We start from the raw sequence: 24416 nt of genomic DNA, 5'->3' as shown, positions 1-24416 counted from the left end.
CACAGGAGCAAACAGATTATAGTACGGTAACCAAACCGACCTCAGTCACAAAGGTTCATCTCTCGTATTACCTCTGGCATCAGGTTTACTAATGAGGATAGAATGTAATTTCAGGAGGTCACAGCCTGTATTGTGGAGTTTGTGCTCCTCACACAAGCACATAAATAAATTTTTTTCTCCATATAGACGTATTAGGCAAGTTAAATATTGGTGTGACTATTCCAGAAAAAAATATATTGCCTAGTACTTCAGAAGATATGTGATGGAAACTAGAAAAAAAATGAAAATAAGCCTGAATTTGTTTTTCTGAGGAAAAAACAAAGTCAGAAGAGGAGTAAGGTCGTGGAATCGTTGCTGGTTCCTAAGGCTGTCTGTACTAATCTCTCCACTGGGGTCTCACGTTCTCTGCACAGAACCCTGAGTGCTGGAGGAGAGTGAATGCTTGACTTTTTTTTCCTTTCTGAAAGTAAAGACTAGTATATAATTCTATACAAATGATTTTGAAATGCCTGACACAGGACGCTATAAAACACAAAATTCCATTGTGTTATTTTATCCTTAATAGTAATTTTCAAGCTGTGTGTTGAATATATATTTTTAGAGTAAATATCTTCATTTAATGATAGTCTCCTAGATGTTTCTAGACTTTTGAATAAATAATACAAAATTACCTTATGAGTTTTCTTTCTTTAGGTTTCTTATCTCTCAAATTTTTCTCTTTTATTTTTCCTTGTAAAAGAGACAAAATATATGTACTGTGTGTGTGCATGTGTGTTTGAGGGAGAGGTAGAGCTACAAAATATTAGACTAAGTCATCTCATATGGATTGGTATTTTGTTCACCCTTTATGCCTGGTAAAATATATTTGGCCAGAGGAGTTTGTTATTTTTTTTTAATGCATCTCTCATCTTTTTCATTTTAGAAGCATTTTAATTATCACCTCTCTCACAAATACTGTCACTAGGCTTGTAAGAACATAATGAATACAGAATAATTTTCAAAAGTCCCTGTGAGTTGCCGTATTCGACACCTTTACAATGTGCTGCTGTTCTCTCAGGTTCCCGGTCATACTGTCTATTGAGAATCACTGCAGTGTCCAGCAGCAAAGGAAAATTGCTCAGTACCTGAAAGGAATATTCCGAGACAAACTCGACCTGTCATCTGTAGACGCAGGAGAGACCAAGCAGCTTCCAAGCCCTCAAAGTTTGAAAGGCAAAATCCTAGTGAAGGTAATTACCTCAGGAATGCAATAAAAGGCACTAATGACCTGCTAAGCCCTCCCTCCCTTAAGGACTGAAAACTGGTTTATCAAGAGAATAATAGTCAATATATGAAGGGTTGTCTAGATTTGTGCATGCACCTTGTTCCAACTTATTTATAGTCATACCTTCAGAAAAAGCTTGTTACTGACTGACCATGTATGCTGGGATTTGTTTTTATGAAGTGAGAACCTCAATACTGTAAACCAAATACTGAATATTTTAGTCTGTAGTAGTTGACGCTGGAGAGGGGTCTGTGTACGGGAGCCCTGGATTACATGTGTCCGTATCCAAAAGCATTTCTTTCAGATTCTTCTCTGCCATTTCAAGCTCCAATAACTGTCTGTCAAAAAAAGTCTTCACGGTTGGTCAGCCTTGGTTATGTAAGTGAGAAGAGCTCACTTCAAAGTAGAGCACACGTTCAGACACAGTGCCCCATAGGATTCGTGTGTATGCGGAGGAGCAGTAGGTGAATAGAATGGCATTTCATAAACAGATCTTCTGAGGGAGAAAACTTACTATCTGAAATGAATATTATTAATGCAAGGAATAGCCAGAAAGACAGCTCCTTGTGTTCTCAGATTGCTGATGTGATTTTATTTAATTGCAGTTAATTTTGTGTGTTTGGACTAAAAGCATCTTGGATAGTTGTATTGTTTTGAGACTAAAAACCTAAGGAAAAGCAGTAGAGTATTAATGATCAAATGGGGTTATATTTTACTTAAAAAGGGTGTGTACAAAAACCAAATATCACAGAGGAGGCACCGGAAAGTCAGATAGTGTAATTTCATAGCAAGACTTTAACTGGGGCTTTAAGAGAGGACAGCAAATGGGAAAGATGGAAAGTATTCATCTTTAGAATGGGTCAAAACCTGTTTTTCTATCAGTTAAATGAGAGTTATAGGCTGAATCCATCAAAGGGGTGTCATTGGGCATTTGTACGTGTGAAAGCATTTTGAATAAAAGCTCCAATTATATAATGCGAGAAATAACGTTAAGGTCAATTTTCCTGAAGTCTTGCTAACGCAGTCTCTTGTGGTGAAAACTGATTGCTAGGTTAGAAAGCTCAGTGTCAGCTTTATAGCCTTGTAAATGTTTCCATGTTCCCAAATGGTCTTTAGCCAAGTGTCAGAAGGTTAAATGCAGAATGAGTCCATCTGATTGAACTACTTCTCATTTGGACAGTGGAACTTAAGGAATATTTGATATGAACTTATTGAATCCCTTCTGCATAACTGAGCTTTGGATCATTGGGCATAGACTGTCCTAGGGCTAATGGGCACCAGGATGAATTGAAGCCAGAAGACCTGAGGCACTCGTTGGAAGGAGTGGCAGCAATGTGGGCTGTGGGTATTTCAAAGCAGCTGCAGTCCATTTGCTAGTAGTAACCTTCTCCAAACTTTAAGGAGATTTCTTAGATCTCTGGACCAACACACTCCCATTTGAAGCAACAAAAAGGGAACTGATTTTCCTACGTTCCTTTAGCATCAGAGCAGTCTGTGATCCAAAAGGCAGCATTTGAATGGCTACTTACCACTTTGGAGATGGACAAGTTGTTTATTATTATAACCGTGACGCACAAACTTTCCAACCGTGTGTGTACACACACACACACACACACACACACACACACACACACACACACACACACACACACACACACACACACACACACTAGTCCCTCAGTACCCACAGGATTGGTTCCAAATCCACAATGCTCAAGCCCCTCATATGAAATGGCCTAGTACAGTTGGCTCTTCACATCTGTGGATTCAACCAACCCTTGGGTACAGAGGGCCAACTGTGTGTGTATGTATCTCCTAAAAATTAAACAAAAATTTGCTTTTGAACAAAAATAATAACGAACTTAGTAATTTTCCATAGACTCATTACTGAAAGAAAACTTATCTGGTCCAAGCATTTTACTTTTACAGATGTGTCATAGAGCAGTTACCGCTGTCCTGGGGCCATGCAGCTAAAAGCTAAGAGATGGCTATGGTTCCAGTCTCTAGAAATATTTCCATGTACCATGGAGGAATTAATCTAATTCTTGAGTGTGACTCCTGCATGAAATAGTATGTATATCTGAAGGGGACTCCTAGGTCATTCTTTGTTTACACTGGACCACTGTTAAGTTCATAAAATTCTACCTAAGTTTATTCTATAATTTTCCTCAGGCGTAACACTGTTCATAAGAGGCGTTAAGAAACAATCTTCTGTGGTGTTGCTTTTCTTCCTATCTGCCTGTATAAAGTATCTTTCAAAGACCAGGAATGTGGAAAAAGCTGGCAGAAGATATGGCCCTGATGTCTTTTAATGGGATTTTGAAAGGACTGAAAGTGAGGGAGCCTTGTGAATACTCTAGATGGCAACTTTCTCTCCTTGCTTCCCCACCTACTGCCACATTTAAGTAAAGGGGATTTGAAGCTTAGTGCCACATTTATATATCTATAGCTATATATATTCCTGTGGAAAAGAATGTAGTTTTCACTTTGCAGATAGCACATACAAATAAGAAATATATTACATAGGGCTATGAAGGCAAATTAAATACTACCTTTTTAAACCTATAACCATCCTTTTGTAAGTTGAAGAAAATATTTAAGTATTCAAATTCTAAGAGTTTGGATTCTTAATATAGATTTTGTTTTCATTACATAAATGATTTATCCAACTTTGAATCTATCTCTTTGCCAAGCCCTTTAGGTCAAGAGCTTTGGGTATCAGGGAAGATGCAGGAAACTGGGAGGTAGAGTTCTCTGAAAATCTGACTGTGCTGGTGGTCCTGTGGAGGGAGGAGAAGTGGATGAGGGGAAGATCCAGAGTGCTGAAGGCGGGCCAGTCACGGTGTGAAGAGCAGGAATATATAACAGAAGTCACTGGAGCTCTAGTTTAGAGAAGGTCAGCCTGGGTAGTAGTCTGGGATGATATTTAGAAATTTATCATTACTTTTGGCTGCCAAGCATATGAACATCCTTCCACGTTTAAAGAATTTCCCCCATCTTTATGCTTTTGCTTATTCCATTCATTCAACGGGATCACTAGGTCCAGCCCACACTCAAGGGGAAGGCATTATAGAAGTACATGAATACCAAGAGGTAGGAACCATTGGGGGTATTTTAGAGGCTGTCTACCACAGTGACCTTGGTCCCTTAGCCACAGAGTCTGGTTCTGCCCCCTCTGACCCCCAAGATTCTGGGAGTGATTCAATTTCCTATTAATATTCCTTTCTGCTTACAAGTAAGATGCTTTTACTGATACAGATGGTTAGCTGTCCTAGAAGCCCTTATCAGGCCCCTGGGCCATGCCTTCTGCTTTTTCTTTTTACTTTTACTTTTTCTGAATATAAATTGGGAAATGTAGAAAAGGAGAAAATAACTATCACCCATAATGCTGTTACCCAGATATTCATACTCCTAATAATGGGCCATATTTCTTGCCAGATGTTTTTCCCTGAGTTTTTATATATCATTGAGATCATAATGTGCGTATAATTCTATAACTTGGGTTTTCTACCATTTTGTTATAAGAATTCCCCGTTGTTGTCCAAAAGCCCCTGATTCCTAAAGTGTGTTGGTGAATGGTTGCGAGGGGCATGTTCTGGCTGGGCAGGAGTGTCATTGCATTGTCCATAAAAGCAGGTCTGGTCAGTGCAGAGGACACAGCCAGCAGGAGAGAAGGGCGCGTTTAACCTGCTCAGGAGAACAAGCTGCTCTAAGGACATGGGATGGGGTGATGCCTGTTTATGACGAGTCATATATTCTCGAACAGAAGCCTGGTCTGATTTTTACTTGTAAATGTAGTATCCCTAATTAATTGTATTTAATTGGAAGTAATAAAACTGCCTTTTCTTTAAAGTCTCTTCTCCCTTTGTTTTGCCCCTAATTCAAGCGATCTGCCTTCAAGTCAGTCTGAAGTAATGATTGGCAAGGGGATAACAAATTTTATTTTCATTTTTTTTTTTTTTAAACTTTTTACTTTATACTGGAGAATAGTTGATTAACAATGTTGTGATAGTTTCAGGTGTACAGCAGAGTGATTCATTTATACATATACATGTATCTATTCTTTTTCAAATTCTTTTCCCATTTCGGTTGTTACATAATATGAGCAGAGTTCCCTGTGCTATACAGTAGGTCCTTGTTGGTTATCCATTTTAAATATATTAGTGTGTACACGTCAGTCCTACACTCCCTAACTATCTCTTCCCCCGCTCCCCGTAACCATAAGTTTGTTCTCTAAGTCTATGAGATGTTTCTGTTTTATAAATAAGTTCATTTGTATCATTTCTTTTTAGATTCTGCATCGATATCATACAGTATTTCTCTTTGTCTGACTTAACTTCACTCAGTATGACAGTCTATTTTCATTTTTCAACTTTTAAAAATTGTTTTTAATTGTAAAATACACACAACATAAAACTTACCTACCATCTTAACCATTTTTAAGTGTACAGTTCAGCTGTGTCAAGTACATTCACATTGCCATGTACAGAACTCTTTTCTTGCAAAACCAAAACTTCATACTCATTAAACAGCTCCCATCTTCCCCACCACCCATTTCCTCCAGCCCCTGGATACCACTGTTTTACTTCCTGTCTCTATGAATTTGGCTACTCTGGGTACCTTATATAAGTGGAATCGTACAACAGTTGTCTTTTGTGACTGGCTTATTTCCTTTAGCCTAATGTCCTCAAGGTTCATCCATGTTGTAACATGAGTCAGAATTTCCTTACTTTTAAAAGCTGAATAACATTTCAGTGTATGCGTATACCACGTTTTGTTTATCCATTCATCTCTTTGTAGACACTGGGTTATTTCCACCTTTTGGCTATTGTGAATTTTCATTTTTCATTTCCTATTTTATTTTTTAACTGAAGTACAGTTGACTTACAATATTATATTAGTTCCAGGTGTATAACATAGTGATTCAATACTTTTATAGATTAGACTCAATTTAAAGTTATTATAAAATAATTGCTGTGTTTCCCTGTGCTGTACAATATATCCTTGTAGCTTACTTTATACATAGTAGTTTGTACCTCTTAATTCCCATACCCCTATCTTGCTGAATTTTCATCTTTAAATTGAGTGTTTTGTTTCATTTCAGGGCAAGAAGTTACCTTATCACCTTGGAGATGATGCAGAGGAAGGGGAAGTTTCCGATGAAGACAGTGCAGATGAAATTGAAGATGAGTGCAAGTTCAAGCTCCATTATGTAAGTTACAGGCTTGGCCATAATTTTTACCCTCTGTGTGCTACAGAAAAAGTTGCTGCTGTGTTGGAATCTTCACAGATATGGTGGCTGTAGTGTAAAAAGGATATTTATTGAAAATTACTTTGTGTGCTGACAGAAAGACTCCCAAATGTTTATTGAGTGAGTGAGTCAAGGATTCTTGTGTCCTAGAGTTGGAAGGGATGTTAGTGATTAACCCATCTGACCCTCTCTCCAGGGACAAATTCCCTCCTATTACAGCTTGGTCAAAACTCAAATTGCGGTTGGAAATTTCACTGTCTGATGACATAAATGGGCTTTAAGCCCCACCAGGCTGCCTGTCAAGGCTGGCTCGCAGAACCCAGCTGCAAGTGTGTACGCTTCTCTAGAATGCTCATCCCCTCCCTAAGAGAATGTACCTTGGACCAGAAGATTTCCAAGCTCTTCCAGACATGGGTCTCTTGGCTAAATCTTAAATTTGCCACATTTCAGATAAAATGGCATAGAATAGTTTGCCAACTGCATGGTGCTTCAGACCTCTGTCCTAGATCAAGGAGTTGCCTTTGTAGAAAATCACCATTTAGCCAGGTAATCCAATGGAAATGCAAACCTGGGAGAAAGGTAAGGCTTAAAGACCTCCCCCACCCCGCATCACTACGGGGGACTAGGGCTTCTTGACTTCCCCCACCTTCTACAACTCACGTGATTTCCAGGAACATATGACAATCTGAGAGTAGCACCTGCTCATGTTAATTTGTTGTAAGGTTTACAATTTCATTTCTACAGAAAAGTAGTATCCCTCTAGATGTCTGGACAATTATTCTACCCTCTAAAAAAAGAGAAATATTGTATAAAATCTGCTAATTTACATTATTGCCCTGAATTCAATTACTACATCATTAAAAAAAGTCTACTCTCTTTGAAATAATAGTAACTGTGATGGCTTCCTATAGGTATTAAAGAGAGCTGGTATTATTTTCAAAGAGGGCAAGAGCTTAATGACAAGTGAAGTCTCAGTAGATAGTTCTTTCTTGGCTTTAATGCATTTTAGAGTGGATGAAGTGGAGAAGACTCAGCCTTGAAGTGAAAAGGAAAAATTACCATCTGTATTAATCTATTGCCTTTTAATAGTTTTTATTAGCTCAATTAAATACCACTAATAGGGCTATGGTTACAGAAAATTAATCTCAAGAGATTTACATAAGTGAAAATACAGTTAATATTTTAGTTTCTTTTTTGCTCTTCCAGCTAATTGCTATTTTTGTAATTAATTACTTGCGATTATAGGTAATTTCGTTCTTTCTTTAAGCTTTATTTTATAAGCCAGATTTTTGTCTCTGAATTTCAATATCTTTGCCTCTTGTTTCCCAAAACTCTTGGTTGCCAGCCTCAGAGTAGTCTATCCTTTAGAAGCAAGGAGCAGAGAGTCTTGACTAAGTTATGTGTTTAGGGAATGTAGTTTTTAGTGAAAATGAGTGGTGGAAATTTAGCTATTGATGCTATCACAATAGTCATTTATTGCTCTGAGTAAAACCCAAGTTATTCTAGTTTCTAAATCCACCCAGTAATATAAAATTTCTTCTGATGTCAGTGAGCCTTCTAACTTTCTAAGTTAAATATCTGTAATTATAAAAGAGAATTAGCTATAGTTTTATGGAAACAAACCAATAAATTCACCTGTGAAAATATCCAACTGGGTTCCTCTCAATCTTCAAAGTCTCTTGGTTGATGTGTAGGAACACATATAGGTCGAGAGTTTAGAATGTGATTCCATAAAGATAGCCATGATCTTTCATTTGGATTCCTTGATTTGGGCCTAAGTGAAAATGGAGAGCACCTTACCTGTAACGTTTTACAAGTGTCTCTCTGTTAGACTTTAAGAGAGAAAATATATAAAGAAATCAACATTCTAGTGGAAATATATAAGCTTTTTACTCATCTTTTTCAAATCTTTGTTTGGTTTATTTTTGAGCTCTTCTGAGAAAAGGCAGTGCTGTATTTAGAAAGCCAAAGTGTTATCCCATAATCGGTCAATTTCTAGTTCTGTTGTCAGCAGAGGGCTCAAATGCCTTATCTGAGTGTTGAATGTAAATTGTCTGATCTAAATCGAGTGTCTCATCATATTTCTGCAAAGGCGGATATACTGTGCATAGTTTGTATGAAACCAATAATTACCTTAGAGGAAGTTCTTAACCTCAGTTTTAAGTTAACAGAATGTGGTTAGATGTATAAGTTATATCTGAATTATTGCAATAAATAAAGATTTTCAGCTTAGCATTTGTGAACACTGGAATGCTAGCTGTCATGGGGCTTATGCAAGATTCATTGGCACATTCAAAAGATTTTTATGGAGGAACTCCTGTTGGAGATGCACCAACATGCTGTAGGTGTTGGGGCATATATCAATGAACAAAACAGACAAAAATCTTTGCCTTCGTGGAGTCTCTGCATTGGTGGGAGAAGGGAGGATAGACAATAAGTAACATGTGTAGTGTACTAGGCAGTGGTAAGTGCTAAAGGGAAAAAGGGAGGGAAGAAGTGTAGAAAGTGTGTGTGTAAAGGGTCTGTTGACGTTTTAGATGGGATGGCCAGGAAAGGTCTCACAGAGAAGGTAACACGTGAGCAAAGACCGGAAAGAGGCGAGGTTAGCCATGCTCGTATCTGGGGGAGGTTGTTCCAGGCGGAGGGAACAGCAGATGCAGAGGTCAGAAGCAGGATCTGTGGCTCCCCCAGCTTTACCCGGACGTTAGAACAGAGAGGGAGGCAGGACCCTCACGCTGGCCTTCTTACTCCTCCTAGTCTACCGTCTAGCTAAGGGATTCAAACCACACCGAAAGCTTTTGCTCTTTTAAGAAATGCTTTCTTTTGAATTAATTGAATCCTTTAAGCTTCTACCTCATTAATTTGAGGCTTCAGCCGTAGAGAAAATCTGGCTCATACTGTAATAAGCCATAGGTAAAGCCGGTGTGTTCAATGACCCAAGAATCACACAGCTCAAAGACCCCGGGGACAGCTTCGTTTCAACCACAGCACAGTAATCTAACAGATTTGATTCAGTGGGGCCAGCTCACCATTATTCATCTTTAAGGGGTCCTCTAATGTCAGTGTGCCTTACAGCCTTTCCACCCCCATAGTTCAGCCTCACTGATTATTTGCCTCTTCTGCCGAGCTATTCAGTATCTTTTTCCTTGCACTCTCTGAATCTGGGTTCAGCCAGCTTCTTAGGCACAAATATCAAGCTGTCTGTCTCCTACATGAAGCTCATCCCGTGAACACCAAGCCTTCCAACAAGTTTAAACAAGCCCTAGTAGAGTAACATGTAACCACTTTTTGTGTTATGTTAGTACCCTAAAACCATTATTCACTCTGCATGTCTCACACTAAACACTTTAATAGTTTCCTCCCTCCCTACTACCTTAGATTGACCTTCTTTCCTAAGTTATTCATTTTATGATTTGAGCCATTTTAAGGACGATTATGAATCTTGTTGTTTTAAGACTTGTCAGCACTCATGGAAAGGATGAGTTACCTCATGATGTTGTGAGGTCCTGTTCCTCGGTAAACACCCACGTGCCGGGCATGCTGTTGCATCCTGGTGACAAGGGGTGAGGAGTGGAAGGTGAGCTGAAGATTCCAGTTGTTTTCTAGTATATGATACAATTTCTTCCTCCCTGCCCTGCCAGAGAGTTAAGGTAATGAACATTTAAGGTCTAATGTACTGTATTTATTATCGATATGTGTATGTATATATTTCCCTTATATTTCAAAGTTATTATCTTCTGAGAATTATTGCCGAGAACTCAACTATCCCTGTTGTTTTTTTAAATTAATTTTTATTGGAGTGTAGTTGATTTACAGTGTTGTGTCAGTTTCTGCTGTATAGCAAGGTGAATCAGCTATACATATACATATATCCACTCTTTTTTAGATTCTTTTCCCATATAGGTCATTACAGAGTATTGAGTAGAGTTCTCTGTGCTATACAGTAGGTTCATACTAGTTATCTGTTTTATATATAGTAGTGTGTCTATGTCGATCCCAATCTCCCAATTTATCCCTTCCTCTTTCCCCCTTGGTAACCATAAGTTTGTTTTCTACAACTATTTCTTGTTGGTAATACGTCTTTCCTTTCTATTCTAGCTGTTCTGTGACTTCACTATTAAATGACTAGGAGTAGGTTTATTTTTCTTAGCACTCAGTATTCACTTCCTACTGGAGAACTCATGTTTTCTTTCATTCTAGAAAATTCTCAACAGTTTTTTTCTTCAAATATGTTTTTATGCCATTTCATCAGTCTTCTTTTTCTGGAAATACTATTAGATTTAGGTTAGAATCTTAGTTTATTTTCTATATCTCTTAATTCTTTAATGTTTTCTTTATGTCTCTGCTGATTCTGGGTACTATATATTTACAGTATTATTTTCCAATTCATTAATTATCTCTTTGACTACGTCTGGTCTAGAGTTTATCCCAGCTATTCTTTTAATTTCAATGACTATATACTTGATTTACAAAATTTTTATTGTTTTTTTTTTCATAGACACCTGTTCTTATTTTACTGTTTGGCTTCTTAGTTTCTTGTTCTTTTTATGGAGCTATTTCTTTATATCTTTGAGCATCTAAACATATTTATTTCAAAGTGAAAGAGTAAGTCTCCTTTCCATGTGTTGATGTTTTTAGCCCTCCCTCTTAGCATTAGTTTTTCCACATGGGTTTTAGAACTTTGCGTTGAATATTCAGTTTTGAGTGGAATTTTTTTTCCCCTTCCATTCTCCTTCTTTCTGTATTTAACCTTCTTATCTAGTGGTTTTGGGATTGCTTCTACTTGAACACTAAGCACCCCCCACCCCCATGGTGCCCACACATATACACACAGCCCACCTGTGCCCCTAGTTCCTAACCAGACCTTACATTGATTGAGAGTTCTCTGACACTAGAGATGTTGAAGATATTACCCATTCAGTCACCAAGCAAACCAGCACTTTGGTTGTCTTCTTATTCTTCCCTCTTTTGATATTAAATTTTGAATCTTCCTCACAGTAGTTTTTTTGGTTTTTGTTTTTTTTTTTTTAAATGTTTCCTATTATAAGCGAGGATCCCATTCCAGCTTTCTTCACCACCTTGGTTTCATGTTAAGAGACCAGCTCTAATCTCCCACAGCATGTGGAGCACTTTTAGTTTCTATTGTACTATAAGATATAAATTCTTGGCCACCTTTGCCCACTGTGAATGTGGAGCTCAGCTACATTTATGATCTGCAGTGATCTTGTTTATTTTATTTCGACCAAGATTATGACTTTTCTCTTTGTTAGTTCTTCTGTCATTGGAGCAGTGGGGGACTTCAAAGCATGAATGTACACTGTCATATATAAACCCACATGTATGTACAGATGCACAAACCCAGACTTACATTCATTTTGGACAGTATTTTTTTGTTTTTTCTTAATGTATATGAAGAATGGTTGCTCTAATAACATTTAAAAATGTATGCTTAACAGCTCTGAAGAAACATTACCTTTTGCTATTTTTCTGACATTGTACTATTATTTTTTTATACCTGAGCTAAAATCAGCTTTTAAATATGAACCACTTGTTGAACCCTTATTAGCACCAGCACTATGCTAAGGACTTTATACTTATAGAATTTCATTTTATTCCTATAGCCATGGGGATGGGGTTGAAACTATCATTTCTAATGTTTTACAGATTAGGAAAATGGGGTTGTGATAGATAAAGTAATTAATCTAGTGATTAATTTAGAGGAGGAAAATTATATGGGCCATCCTTGCTCTCAAGCATGATATTTTGTATGACCTCTCAAATTTATGTCTTTTGGGGAGTTCATCTAGCTGGAGAGACACACTTATCACACTGGCAACAAATAATAACAAACTTGACATATTGTTATGTCATGTGGAATTGACTTAAGAGAATGTGAATTCAGAGGAAAGAGAGCTGAGGGTAGCCTGGAATACCCAGAGTAGGTCAGATGACATACTAGGTAGCAGTCATCAAACACACAGGCTTTGGAGCCTAGGTCAAAGCCTGGCTCTGCCACTCTAGGCCTCAGTTTCTTTATCCTCATCTTCTACATAGACATCAAAATAATACGTCAAAATGTCTTTCTGGCTCTCTGACCTGCCTCCCACCTTCATAAGTTGCGTTCACACTCCTGGGAAGGGGTTGTCCCAGTTGGCTCTGAACTGTGGTAGGAGTGTCCTCTCCTGGCTGACATTGACCTCTGACCTGGAGAAGGAGCAGGTCTACAAACCTAGGGGACTCTCATGACCTTGCACAAGTACATTGTGTGACTGGCCATAATATCTTGAAAATCTTGAAGTCATCCATTTTATCTCCTTATCTTCCTGGGGATCTCTACTCTTTAAAAAAGCTATTACTATGTGAAAAAATCTTGAGACAAACAGAAAGAATAAGGGTTCTAAATTCTGATTCTTACTGAGAGCAGCTAAATTAATAGACTATATTATAAGAATAAGCAATTTATTTTTAATTTTTAATTTTTATTTTATATTGGAGTATAGTTGATTCACAATGTTGTGTTAGTTTCAGGTGTACTGCAAAGTGATTCATTTCACAGAATTAGAACAAAAATTTTTACAATTTGTATGGAAACACAAAAGACCCTGAATAGCCAAAGCAATTTTGAGAAAGAAAAACGGAGCTGGAGAAATCAGGCTCCCTGACTTCAGACTATACTACAAAGCTACAGTAATCAAAACAGTATGGTATTGGAACAGAAACAGAAATATAGATCAGTGGAACAGGATAGAAAGTCCAGAGATAAACCTATGCACCTATGGTCACCTAATCTATGACAAAGGAGGCAGAATATACAATGGAAGAAAGAAAGTCTCTTCAATAAGTGGTACTGGGAAAACTGGACAGCTACATGTAAAAGAATGAAATTAGAACACTCCCTAACACCATACACAAAAATAAACTCAAAATGGATTAAAAATCTAAATGTAAGGCTGGGATACTATAAAACTCTTAGAGGAAAACATAGGCAGAACACTCTCTGACATAAATTGCCTTAAGATATTTTTTGATCCACCTCCTAGAGTAATGAAAATAAAAGCAAAAATAAACAAATGGGACCTAATTAAACTTAAAAGCTTCTGCACAGCAAAGGAAACCATAAACAAAATGAAAAAACCCACAGAATGGGAGAAAATATTTGCAAATGAATTGACCAACAAGGGATTAATCTCCAAAACATACGAAGAGCTCATGCAGCTCAATATCAAAAAAACAACCCAATCAAAAATTGGGCAGAAGATCTAAATAGACACTTCTCCAAAGAAGACCTACAGATGACCAAAAAGCACATGAAAAGATGCTCAACATCACTAATTATTAGAGAAAAGCAAATCAAAACTACAATGAGGTATCACCTCACACCTGTCAGAATGGCCATCATCAAAAAATATACAAACAATAAATGCTGGAGAGGGTGTGGAGAAAAGGGAACCCTCCTACGCTGTTGCTGGGAATGTAAATTGGTGCAATCATTATGGAGAACAGTATGGAGGTTCCTTAAAAAACTAAAAATAGAGCTACCATATGATTCAGTTATACATATACATATATCTATTCTTTTTCAGATTCTTTTCCCTTATAGGCTATTACAGAGTATTGAGTAGAGTTCTCTATGCTATACAGTAGGTCCTTGTAGATTATCTGTTTTATATATAGTAGTGCATATGTGTTAATCTCAACCTCCTAATTTATCCCTCCCCCCTACCTTTCCCCTTTGGTAACCGTAAGTTTATTTTCTGTCTGTGAGTCTGTTTCTGTTTTGTCAATAAGTTCATTTGTGTCATTTTTTTAGATTCCACACATAAGTGATGTAAGATATTTGTCTTTCTCTGACTTCACTTAGTATGATAATCTCTAGGTCCACCCATGTTGCTGCAAATGGCATTATTTTGTTCTTTTTTATGGCTGAGTAATATTCTATTGTATTATATATGTAACACATCTTCTTTATCCATTCCTCTGTCGATGGACATTTAGGTTGCTTCCATGTCCTGGCTGTTGTAAATAGTGCTGCTATGAACATTGGGGTGCATGTATCTTTTCAAATTATGGTTTTCTCTGGATATATGTCCAGGAGTGGGATTGCTGGATCATATGGTAACTCTATTTTTAGTTTTTTAAGGAACCTCCATACTATTTTGCATAGTGGCTACACCAATTTACATTCCCACCAACAGTGTAGGAGGGTTTCCTTTTCTCCACACCCTCTCCAGCATTTATTGTCTGTGGATTTTTTGATGATGGCCATTCTGACTGGTGTGAGGTGATACCTTATTGTAGTTTTGGTTTGCATTTCTCTAATAATTAGTGATGTTGAACATCTTTTAATGTGCTTTTTGGCCATCTGTATGTCTTCTTTGGAAAAATGTCTGTTTAGATCTTCTGCCCATTTTTTTAAAATATATTTTTTATTGAATTATAGTTGAATTACAGTGTTGTGTGAATTACTGCTGTACAGCAAAGTGTCTCAGTTATACATATATATATATATATATATATATATATATATATATATATATATATATATACACTCTTTTTCATATTTTCCATTATGGTTTATCAGAGGATTTTGAATATAGTTCCCTGTGCTCTACAGTAAGACCTTTTTGTTTATTCTATATATTCCAGTTTGCATCTGCTAATCCCAAACTCCCAATCCAACCCTCTTCCACCCCCCTCCCCCTTGGCAACCACCAGTCTGTTCTCTGTGTTCCTGATTCTGTTTCTGTTTCATAGATAGTTTCATATGTGTCATATTTTATGAGTGATATCATATGGTATTTGTCTTTCTCTTTCTGACTTCACTTAGTATGATAATCTTTAGATGCATCCATGTTGCTGCAAATGGCATTATTTCATTCTTTTTTATGGCTGAGTAGTATTTCACTGTATATATGTACCACATCTTCTTTATCCATTCATCTGTCAATGGACATTTAGGTTGTTTCCATGTCTTGGCTATTGTGAATAGTGCTGCTATGAACATAAGGGTCCATGTATCTTTTTGAATTATAGTTTTTTCTGGATATATGCTCAGGAGTGGGATTACTGGATCATGTGGTAATTGTATTTTTAGTTTTCAGAGGAACCTCCATACCATTTTCCACAGTGCTTCTGTCCCTTTTTTGATTGAGGTGTTTGTTTTTTTGATACTGAGCTGCATGAGCTGTTTGTATATTTTAGAGATTAATCCCTTGTCGGTTGCATCGTTTGCAAATATTTTCTTCCATTCTGAAACTAATATAATATAATATAATATTGTAAATCAACTATACTTAAGTTTTACAAAAAGGAATAGTGACTTCTCCTGGTTGGAAATATAAGCCATTCTCATCCTCTGCCATAGTTGTGTAAATTTGACTTATTATGTAATAAAGGAATGAAATCATTATTTAACTGAAGAAAAAAGAGGAAAATGATTATCATAAGGGTTAAGTTAAGTTCATACTCTGTAAAGAACTCAGAACAATGCCTGGCACATAATTTGTACTCAATAAATGTTAGATACGATCAGTAAGAAGAATAGCAGCTGCAGCATGATTATCGCTAATGTAAGTCCTGAGCTGGTCCTTGAGCAGAAGAAAGTGTTTTAAGGGAGCTAAAGGAGCAGGCAGGAGACAGGAGAGGACAGGAGTAAATGCACAGCCTCGGATGGCTGAGAAGCAGCTCCTCTTCAGCCCAAGACACTCAGGTGGCCAGCTTGGAGAGCTCTAAGGCACTCACAAAGGGCAGCTAATATATTATCCTTCCTGTCTGCAACTCTAGCCCAGAGGGGGAAAAAAGACATTTTGGGACAGTGAGATATTCCAGTGTTTTGTTTTTCATTTTTAAAGCAAAGGCCCCAACTTTGGCTGCACATTGGAATGACAGGGGAGCTTTCAAAAATCCCAATGCCCTGGTTCTCGCCCAGAGATCCCATGTAATTGGTCTGGGGTGGGGCCTGGAATTTTGCCACATGCCCCTGGTGATTCCAGTGTGCAGCCCAGGTAGAGCACCACTCTGCATGGTGGTAGAGAGAACCCCTCATTAAGGGGCAGCCCACTCCCAAACCACTCCCTCCCCTTTCCTGCTGCTTCCCAGCCTGGAAGTGGTCAGCCCTCTCTGTTTCCAGTGATCCTTTCATTTCACGCTGGAGACAAAACAAGAATGTGTTTTGTATTTGACTTATTTATTTGTGGTTGATATTCCTAGGTCATATTTGCTTCTCAGAAATGGGAATTAGGAAGCCTGCTTGCGGCTCAGGTGGAAACTACTCCAGACAATATTGAAGGGCTGCTCTCCCCCCACCCCCCACCACTCCAGCTGCAATATCCTCCCTCTCCCACCGCTCAGGGAACAAAAGAGCAAGATGCATATGGCTTTCAGCTCTGGTCCCTGCTGCAGCTGCACGGTGGCTGACTGTTGCCAGGTTAAGTGTGTCTCAGCTTTCTTTCAGTAGTGCTATTGGGTTCTGGGGCCGAACGATAATATATTAATGAAACCTCAGCCACACATTTATTTATTCTTGTGCTGTAAATCACAGGGAAGAAAAAGATCAACAGGCAGAAATATCGTTCCTTCAGCAACTCCCAGTGTTGAGAGGCTGTGAAGTGAATAATTATAGCCTTTGTGTTAAGCATTCATTATTTCACCAGCACCAGTCGGTCCGGCTTTGTATCTTTAGCCTTGTTTTGCTGTTGCTGAAAGTGTTTGGGCATAACTGCCACGGTTCATTTCCTCGCTGTCTCTGACTCCTCACGTGGCCCTGAGCCAGGCAAGGAAACTGATGCTCACTTATTTGGGGCATTTGTGCGACACCAGGCATGCTAGGTGCTCTTACACGCTTTCTCTTTTGGATCTTTCAACACACGTGCTCCCTGCCAGGCTCTGGGTCACTTGATGAAACGTGTTGGGAGTTTGAGACCTGGACTTCCTCGGATTCACTTCTTTTTTTAAGAAATTTATTTATTTATTTATTTTTGGCTGCATGGCACGTGGGATCTTAGCTCCCCGACCAGGGATCAAACCCTCGCCCCCAGCATTGGAAGCGTGGAGTCTTACCCACTGGACCACCAGGGAAGTCCGTCTTGGATTCACTTCTGACCTTAAGTGAAACCTACTATTGTGTATTTTTCTACAGAGAGATTGTGATGCTTTATTTCCCAGATGTCCTGTAGGAATAAAGATTATTTAAAATATGATTAATTTGACTCAGGAATTTATCTTTTTCTGTAACAGTAGAAAAGGGATGACTGCAGCGCTGTATGGTGAAGTAGACACATAATTTTGAATTGGAAGTCTTAGGTCCCAACTCAGCCACTTCATAGGCATGTGTGTTTGGACAAGGTGTTGAATCTTTCTGCCTCTGCATCATTATGAGTAAAATCTGGCTAGTCTTATGCTGCCTTAAAGGGTCTTGGGTGGTTCAAAGTGTTGTTGCATGACAGTGCTTTGTAAGCCTTAGCACAACATATAAAGTCTTAGTTGCTTTCTCTGTGTTTCCCGGTGCTCTTTTCTCCATGTTCATATAGGTTACTAATTCTCATAGATACTGCTTTGCTCAAGTTTTGCTCATGTTGGAATGTTTTTACCCTACTCTTTGCCAGATTATCAACTCTTATTCATACAACCCATTGTAGAAGGTTGATTTGTGGCCAGCGAAAGATATGTCCAAGTCTTACCATCTGGTACCTATGAGTTTGACCTTATTTGGAAAAAGACTCTTTGTAGATGTAATTAGGTTAAGAATCTTGAGATGAGATCATTCTGAATTAACCGGGTGACCCTTAAAAATCCAATGACAAGTGTCCTTATTTTGTGGGTCCTTATTTTGTCCTTAATTTGCAGCTCATCCTTTATTAATGTTAGGAGTGGGGACAACAGGAGAAGGCCATGCAAAGACAGGCAGAGACAAGAGTTATGTTGCCACAAGCCAAGGAGTGCTTGGTGCCACCATAAACTGGAAGAAGCAAGGAAGGGTTTTTCCCTGAGAGCCTTGGGGAGGCTGAAAGTAGCACTGACAACAGCTTGACTTCATACTTCTGGCCTCTAGAACTGTGAAAAAATAAATATCTCTTCATTTTAAGCTACCAGGTTTGTGGTAACTTATTGTAGCAGCCGCAGGAGCCTAATACACGCCTCTTTTGAGGCTCAGCTCAAGCGTCCTCTGCTCCTGGAAGTCTCTCCTGCATTCCCAAGGCTGGGCGAGCTGCCCCTCCTCTGTGTGCCCATCTGTCACCCTACAGGCACCTGTTGTGTAATTATGCACTGATGTGTCTGTCTCCTCTGTGACACTGAGAGTTCTATGACAGTGGGGTTGTACCTTATCAATGTTTTCACCTTGCATATAACAGCTCAATATATGTTTGTTTTATGCAAAATGCTGTCAAACTCTCTCTCACCTGTATCAACTCCCCCACCAGCACATTGGTCTTAGTGCTCGTAGTGGGAACCAATGCGTCTGGCTTTTCTTTCTTTCTTTTTTTTTTTTTTGAATTTTTGAATTTTATTTTATTTATTTTTTTACATAGCAAGTTCTTATTAGTTATCCATTTTATACATATAAGTGTATATATGTCAATCCCAATCTCCCAATTCATCCCACCACCACCACCCCGCCGCTTTCCCCCTTTGGTGTCCTTACGTTTGTTCTCTATATCTGTGTCTCAATTTCTGCCCTGCAAACCGGTTCATCTGTACCATTTTTCTAGGTTCCACATATATGCTTTAATATACAATATTTCTTTTTCTCTTTCTGACTTACTTCACTCTGTATGACAGTCTCTAGATCCATCCACATCTCTACAAATGACCCAATTTCGTTCCTTTTTATGGCTGAGTAATATTCCATTGTATATATGTACCACATCTTCTTTATCCATTTGTCTGTCGATGGGCATTTAGGTTGCTTCCATGACCTGGCTATTGTAAATAGTGCTGCAATGAACATTGGGGTGCATGTGTCTTTTTGAATTATGGTTTTCTCTGGGTATATGCCCAGTAGTGGGATTGCCGGGTCATATGGTAATTCTATTTTTAGTTTTTTAAGGAACCTCCATACTGTTCTCCATGGTGGCTGTATCAATTTACATCCCCACCAACAGTGCAAGAGGGTTCCCTTTTCTCCACACCCTCTCCAGCATTTATTGTTTGTAGATTATCTGATGATGCCCATTCTAACTGGTGTGAGGTGATACCTCATTGTAGTTTTGATTTGCATTTCTCTAATAATTAGTGATGTTGAGCAGCTTTTCATGTGCCTCTTGGCCATCTGTATGTCTTCTTTGGAGAAATGTCTATTTAGGTCTTCTGCCCATTTTTGGATTGAGTTGTTTGTTTTTTTGCTATTGAGCTGCATGAGCTGTTTATATATTTTGGAGATTAATCCTTTGTCTGTTGATTTGTTTGCAAATATTTTCTCCCATTCTGAGGGTTGTCTTTTCATCTTGTTTGTAGTTTCCTTTGCTTTGCAAAAGCTTTGAAGTTTCATTAGGTCCCATTTGTTTATTTTTGTTTTTATTTCCATTACTCTAAGAGGTGGATCACAAAAGATCTTGCTGTGATTTATGTCAAAGAGTAGTCTTCCTTTGTTTTCCTTTAAGAGTTTTATAGTGTCTGGTCTTACATTTAGGCCTCTAATCCATTTTGAGTTTATTTTTGTGTATGGTGTTAGGGAGTGTTCTAATTTCATTCTTTTACATGTAGCTGTCAAGTTTTCCTAGCACCACTTATTTAAGAGACTGTCTTTTCTTCACCATATATCCTTGCCTCCTTTGTCATAGATTAGTTGACCATAGGTGCGTGGGCTTATCTCTGGGATTTCTATCCTGTTCCATTGATCTATATTTCCGTTTTTGTGCCAGTACCATATTGTCTTGATTACTGTAGCTTTGTAGTAGAGTCTGAAGTCAGGGAATCTGATTCCTCCAGCTACGTTTTTTTCCCTCAAGACTGCTTTGGCTATTCAGGGTCTTTTGTGTCTCCATACAAATTTTAAGATTTTTTGTTCTAGTTCTGTGAAAAATGCCATTGGTAATTTGATAGGGATTGCACTGAATCTGTAGATTGCTTTGGGTAGTATAGTCATTTTCACAATATTGATTCTTCCAATCCAAGAACGTGGTATATCTCTCCATCTGTTTGTATCATCTTTAATTTCTTTCATCAGTGTCTTATAGTTTTCTGCATACAGGTCTTTTGTCTCCCTAGGTAGGTTTATTCCTAGGTATTTTATTCTTTTTGTTGCAGTGGTAAATGGGAGTGTTTCCTTAATTTTTCTTTCAGATTTTCCATCATTAGTGTATAGGAATGCAAGAGATTTCTGTGCATTAGTTTTGTATCCTGCAACTTCACCAAATTCATTGATTAGCTGCAGTAGTTTTCTGGTGACATCTTTAGGATTCTCTACGTATAGTATCATGGCATCTGCAAACAGTGACAGTTTTACTTCTTCTTTTCCAATTTGTATTCCATTTATTTCTTTTTCTTCTCTGATTGCCATGGCTAGGACTTCCAAAACTATGTTGAATAATAGTGGTGAGAGTGGACATCCTTGTCTTGTTCCTGATCTTAGAGGAAATGCTTTCAGTTTTTCACCATTAAGAATGATGTTTGCTGTGGGTTTGTCATATATGGCCTTTACTGTGTCCAGGTAGGTTCCATCTATGCCCAATTTCTGGAGAGTTTTTATCATAAATGGGTGTTGATTTTGTCAAAAGCTTTTTCTTCATCTATTGAGATGATGACATGGTTTTTATTCTTCAATTTGTTAATATGGTGTATCACTTTGACTGACTTGCATATATTGAAGAATCCTTGCATCCCTCAGATAAATCCCAGTTGATCATGGTGTATGATCCTTTTGATGTGTTGTTGGATTCTGTCTGCTAGGATTTTGTTGAGGATTTTTGCATGTATATTCATCAGTGATATTGGTCTGTAATTTTCTTTTTTTGTAGTATCTTTGTCTGGTTTTGGTATCAGGGTGATGGTGGCCTCATAGAATGAGATTGGGAGTGTTCCTTCCTCTGCAATTTCTTGGAAGAGTTTGAGAAGGATGGGTGTTAGCTCTTCTCTAAATGTTTGATAGAATTCCCCTCTGAAGCCATCTGGTCCTGGACTTAATGTTTGTTGGAAGATTTTTAATCACAGTTTCAATTTCATTACTTGTGATTGGTCTGTTCATATTTTCTATTTCTTTCTGGCTCAGTCTTGGAAGGTTATACCTTTCTAATAATTTGTCCATTTCTTCCTGGTTGTCCAATTTATCGGCATAGAGTTGCTTGTAGTAGTCTCTTAGGATGCTTTGTATTTCTGCGGTGTCTGTTGTAACTTCTCCTTTTTCACTTCTAATTTCATTGATTTGAGTCCTCTCCCTGTTTTTCTTGATGAGTCTGGCTAATGCTTTATCAATTTTGTTTATCTTCTCAGAGAACCAGCTTTTAGTTTTATTGATCTTTGCTATTGTTTTCTTTGTTTGTATTTCATTTACTTCTGCTGTGATCTTTATGATTTCTTTCCTTCTGCTAACTTTGGGTTTTGTTTGTTCTTGTTTCTCTAGTTCATTTAGGTGTAAGGTTAGATTGTTTACTTGAGATTTTTCTTGTTTCTTGAGGTAGGCTTGTATAGCTATAAACTTCCCTTTTAGAACTGCTTTTGCTGCATCCCATAGGTTTTGGACTGTCGTGTTTTCATTGTCATTTGTCTCTAGGTATTTTTTGATTTCCTCTTTGATTTCTTCAGTGATCTCTTGGTTATTTAGTAACGTATTGTTTAACCTCCATGTGTTTGTGTTTTTTACGTTTTTTTCCCTGTAATTCATTTCTAATCTCATAGCTTTGTGGTCAGAAAAGATGGTTGATATGATTTCAATTTTCTTAAATTTACTGAGGCTTGATTTGTGACCCAAGATGTGATCTATCCTGGAGAATGTTCCGTGCGCACTTGAGAAGAAAGTGTAATCTGCTGTTTTTGGATGGAATGTCCTATAAATATCAATTAAATCTATCTGGTCTATTGTGTCATTTAAAGCTTCTGTTTCCTTATTAATTTTCTATTTGGATGCTCTGTCCATTGGTGTAAGTGAGGTGTTAAAGTTCCCCACTATTATTTTGTTACTGTCAATTTCCTCTCTTATAGCTGTTAGTAGTTGCCTTATGTATTGAGGTGCTCCTATGTTGGGTGCATATATATTTATAATTGTTATATCTTCTTCTTGGATTGATCCCTTGATCATTATGTAGTGTCCTTCCTTGTCTCTTGTAACATTCTTTATTTTAAAGTCTATTTTATCTGATATGAGTATTGCTACTCCAGCTTTCTTTTGGTTTCCATTTGCATGGAATATCTTTTTCCCTCCCATCACTTTCAGTCTGTATGTGTCCCTAGGTCTGAAGTGGGTCTCTTGTAAACAGCATATATATGGGTCTTGTTTTTGTATCCATTCAGCAAGCCTGTGTCTTTTGGTTGGAGCATTTAGTCCATTCACACTTCAGGTAATTATCGATATGTATGTTCCTATTACCATTTTCTTAATTGTTTTGGGTTTGTTTTTGTAGGTCCTTTTCTTCTCTTGTGTTTCCCACTTAGAGAAGTTCCTTTAGCATTTGCTGTAGAGCTGGTTTGGTGGTGCTGAATTCTCTTAGATTTTGCTTGTCTGTAAAGCTTTTGATTTCTCCATCAAATCTGAATGAGGTCCTTGCCAGCTAGAGTAATCCTGGTGGTAGGTTCTTCCCTTTCATCACTTTAAATATGTCATGCCACTCCCTTCTGGCTTGTGGACTTTATGCTGAGAAATCAGCTGTTAACCTTATGGGAGTTCCCTTGTATGTTATTTATTGTTTTTCCTTTGTTGCTTTCAACAATTTTTCTTTGTCTTTAAGTTTTGCCAGTTTGATTACTCTGTGTCTCGGCGTGTTTCTCCTTGGGTTTATCCTGTATGGGACTCTCTGGACTTCCTGGACTTGGGTGGCTATTTCCTTTCCCATGTTAGGGAAGTTTTCGACTATAATCTCTTCACATATTTTCTCGGGTCCTTTCTCTCTCTCTTCTCCTGGGACCCCTATAATGCGAATGTTGTTGCCTTTAATGTTGTCCCAGAGGTCTCTTAGGCTGTCTTCATTTCTTTTCATTCTTTTTTCTTTATTCTTTTCCGCAGCAGTGAATTCCACCATTCTGTCTTCCAGGTCACTTATCCGTTCTTCTGCCTCAGTTATTTTGCTATTGATTCCTTCTAGTGTATTTTTCATTTCATTTATTGTATTGTTCATCTCTGTTTGTTTGTTCTTTAATTCTTCTGGGTCTTTGTTAAACATTTCTTTCATCTTCTCGATTTTTGCCTCCATTCTTTTTCCGAGGTCCTGGGTCATCTTCACTATCATTATTCTGAATTCTTTTTCTAGAAGGTTGCCTATCTCCACTTCATTTAGTTGTTTTTCTGGGGTTTTATCTTGTTCCTTCATCTGGTACATAGCCCTCTGTCTTTTCATCTTGTCTATCTTTCTGTGAATGTGGTTTTTGTTCCTCAGGCTGCAGGATTGTAGTTCTTCTTGCTTCTGCTGTCTTCCCTCTGGTGAATGAGGCTATCTAAGAGGCTTGTGCAAGTTTCCTGATGGGAGGGACGGGTGGTGGGTAGAGTTGGCTGTTGCTCTGGTGGGCAGAGCTCAGTAAAACTTTAATCCACTTATCTGCTGATGGGTGGGGCTGGGTTCCCTCCCTGTTGGTTGTTTGGCCTGAGGCGACCCAACACTGGAGCCTACCCAGGCTCTTTGGTGGGGCTAATGGCGGACTCTGGGAGGGCTCACTCCAAGGAGTATTTCCCCGAACTTCTGCTGCCAGTGTCCTTGTCCTCACGGTGAGACACAGCCACCCCCTGCCTCTGCAGGAGACCTTCCAACACTAGCAGGT

General features: G+C 38.2%; 1 protein-coding gene across 1 annotated transcript in view; it reads left to right on the top strand.

Annotated features, from left to right (window-relative positions):
• The window catches only part of PLCH1 (phospholipase C eta 1), a 227094-nt gene that overhangs the window by 169266 nt on the left and 33412 nt on the right, over positions 1 to 24416 (top strand). The window contains exons 10-11 of the mRNA XM_068547370.1: positions 1058 to 1229; positions 6369 to 6476. Coding sequence (XP_068403471.1) covers positions 1058 to 1229; positions 6369 to 6476 — 280 coding nt within the window. The remainder of the gene's footprint in view (positions 1 to 1057; positions 1230 to 6368; positions 6477 to 24416) is intronic.

This window comes from Eschrichtius robustus, chromosome 6, assembly GCF_028021215.1.
Source record: "Eschrichtius robustus isolate mEscRob2 chromosome 6, mEscRob2.pri, whole genome shotgun sequence".
In the NCBI taxonomy this organism is placed as follows: Eukaryota; Metazoa; Chordata; class Mammalia; order Artiodactyla; family Eschrichtiidae; genus Eschrichtius; species Eschrichtius robustus.
This window is presented reverse-complemented; position numbering and strand designations above follow the sequence as displayed.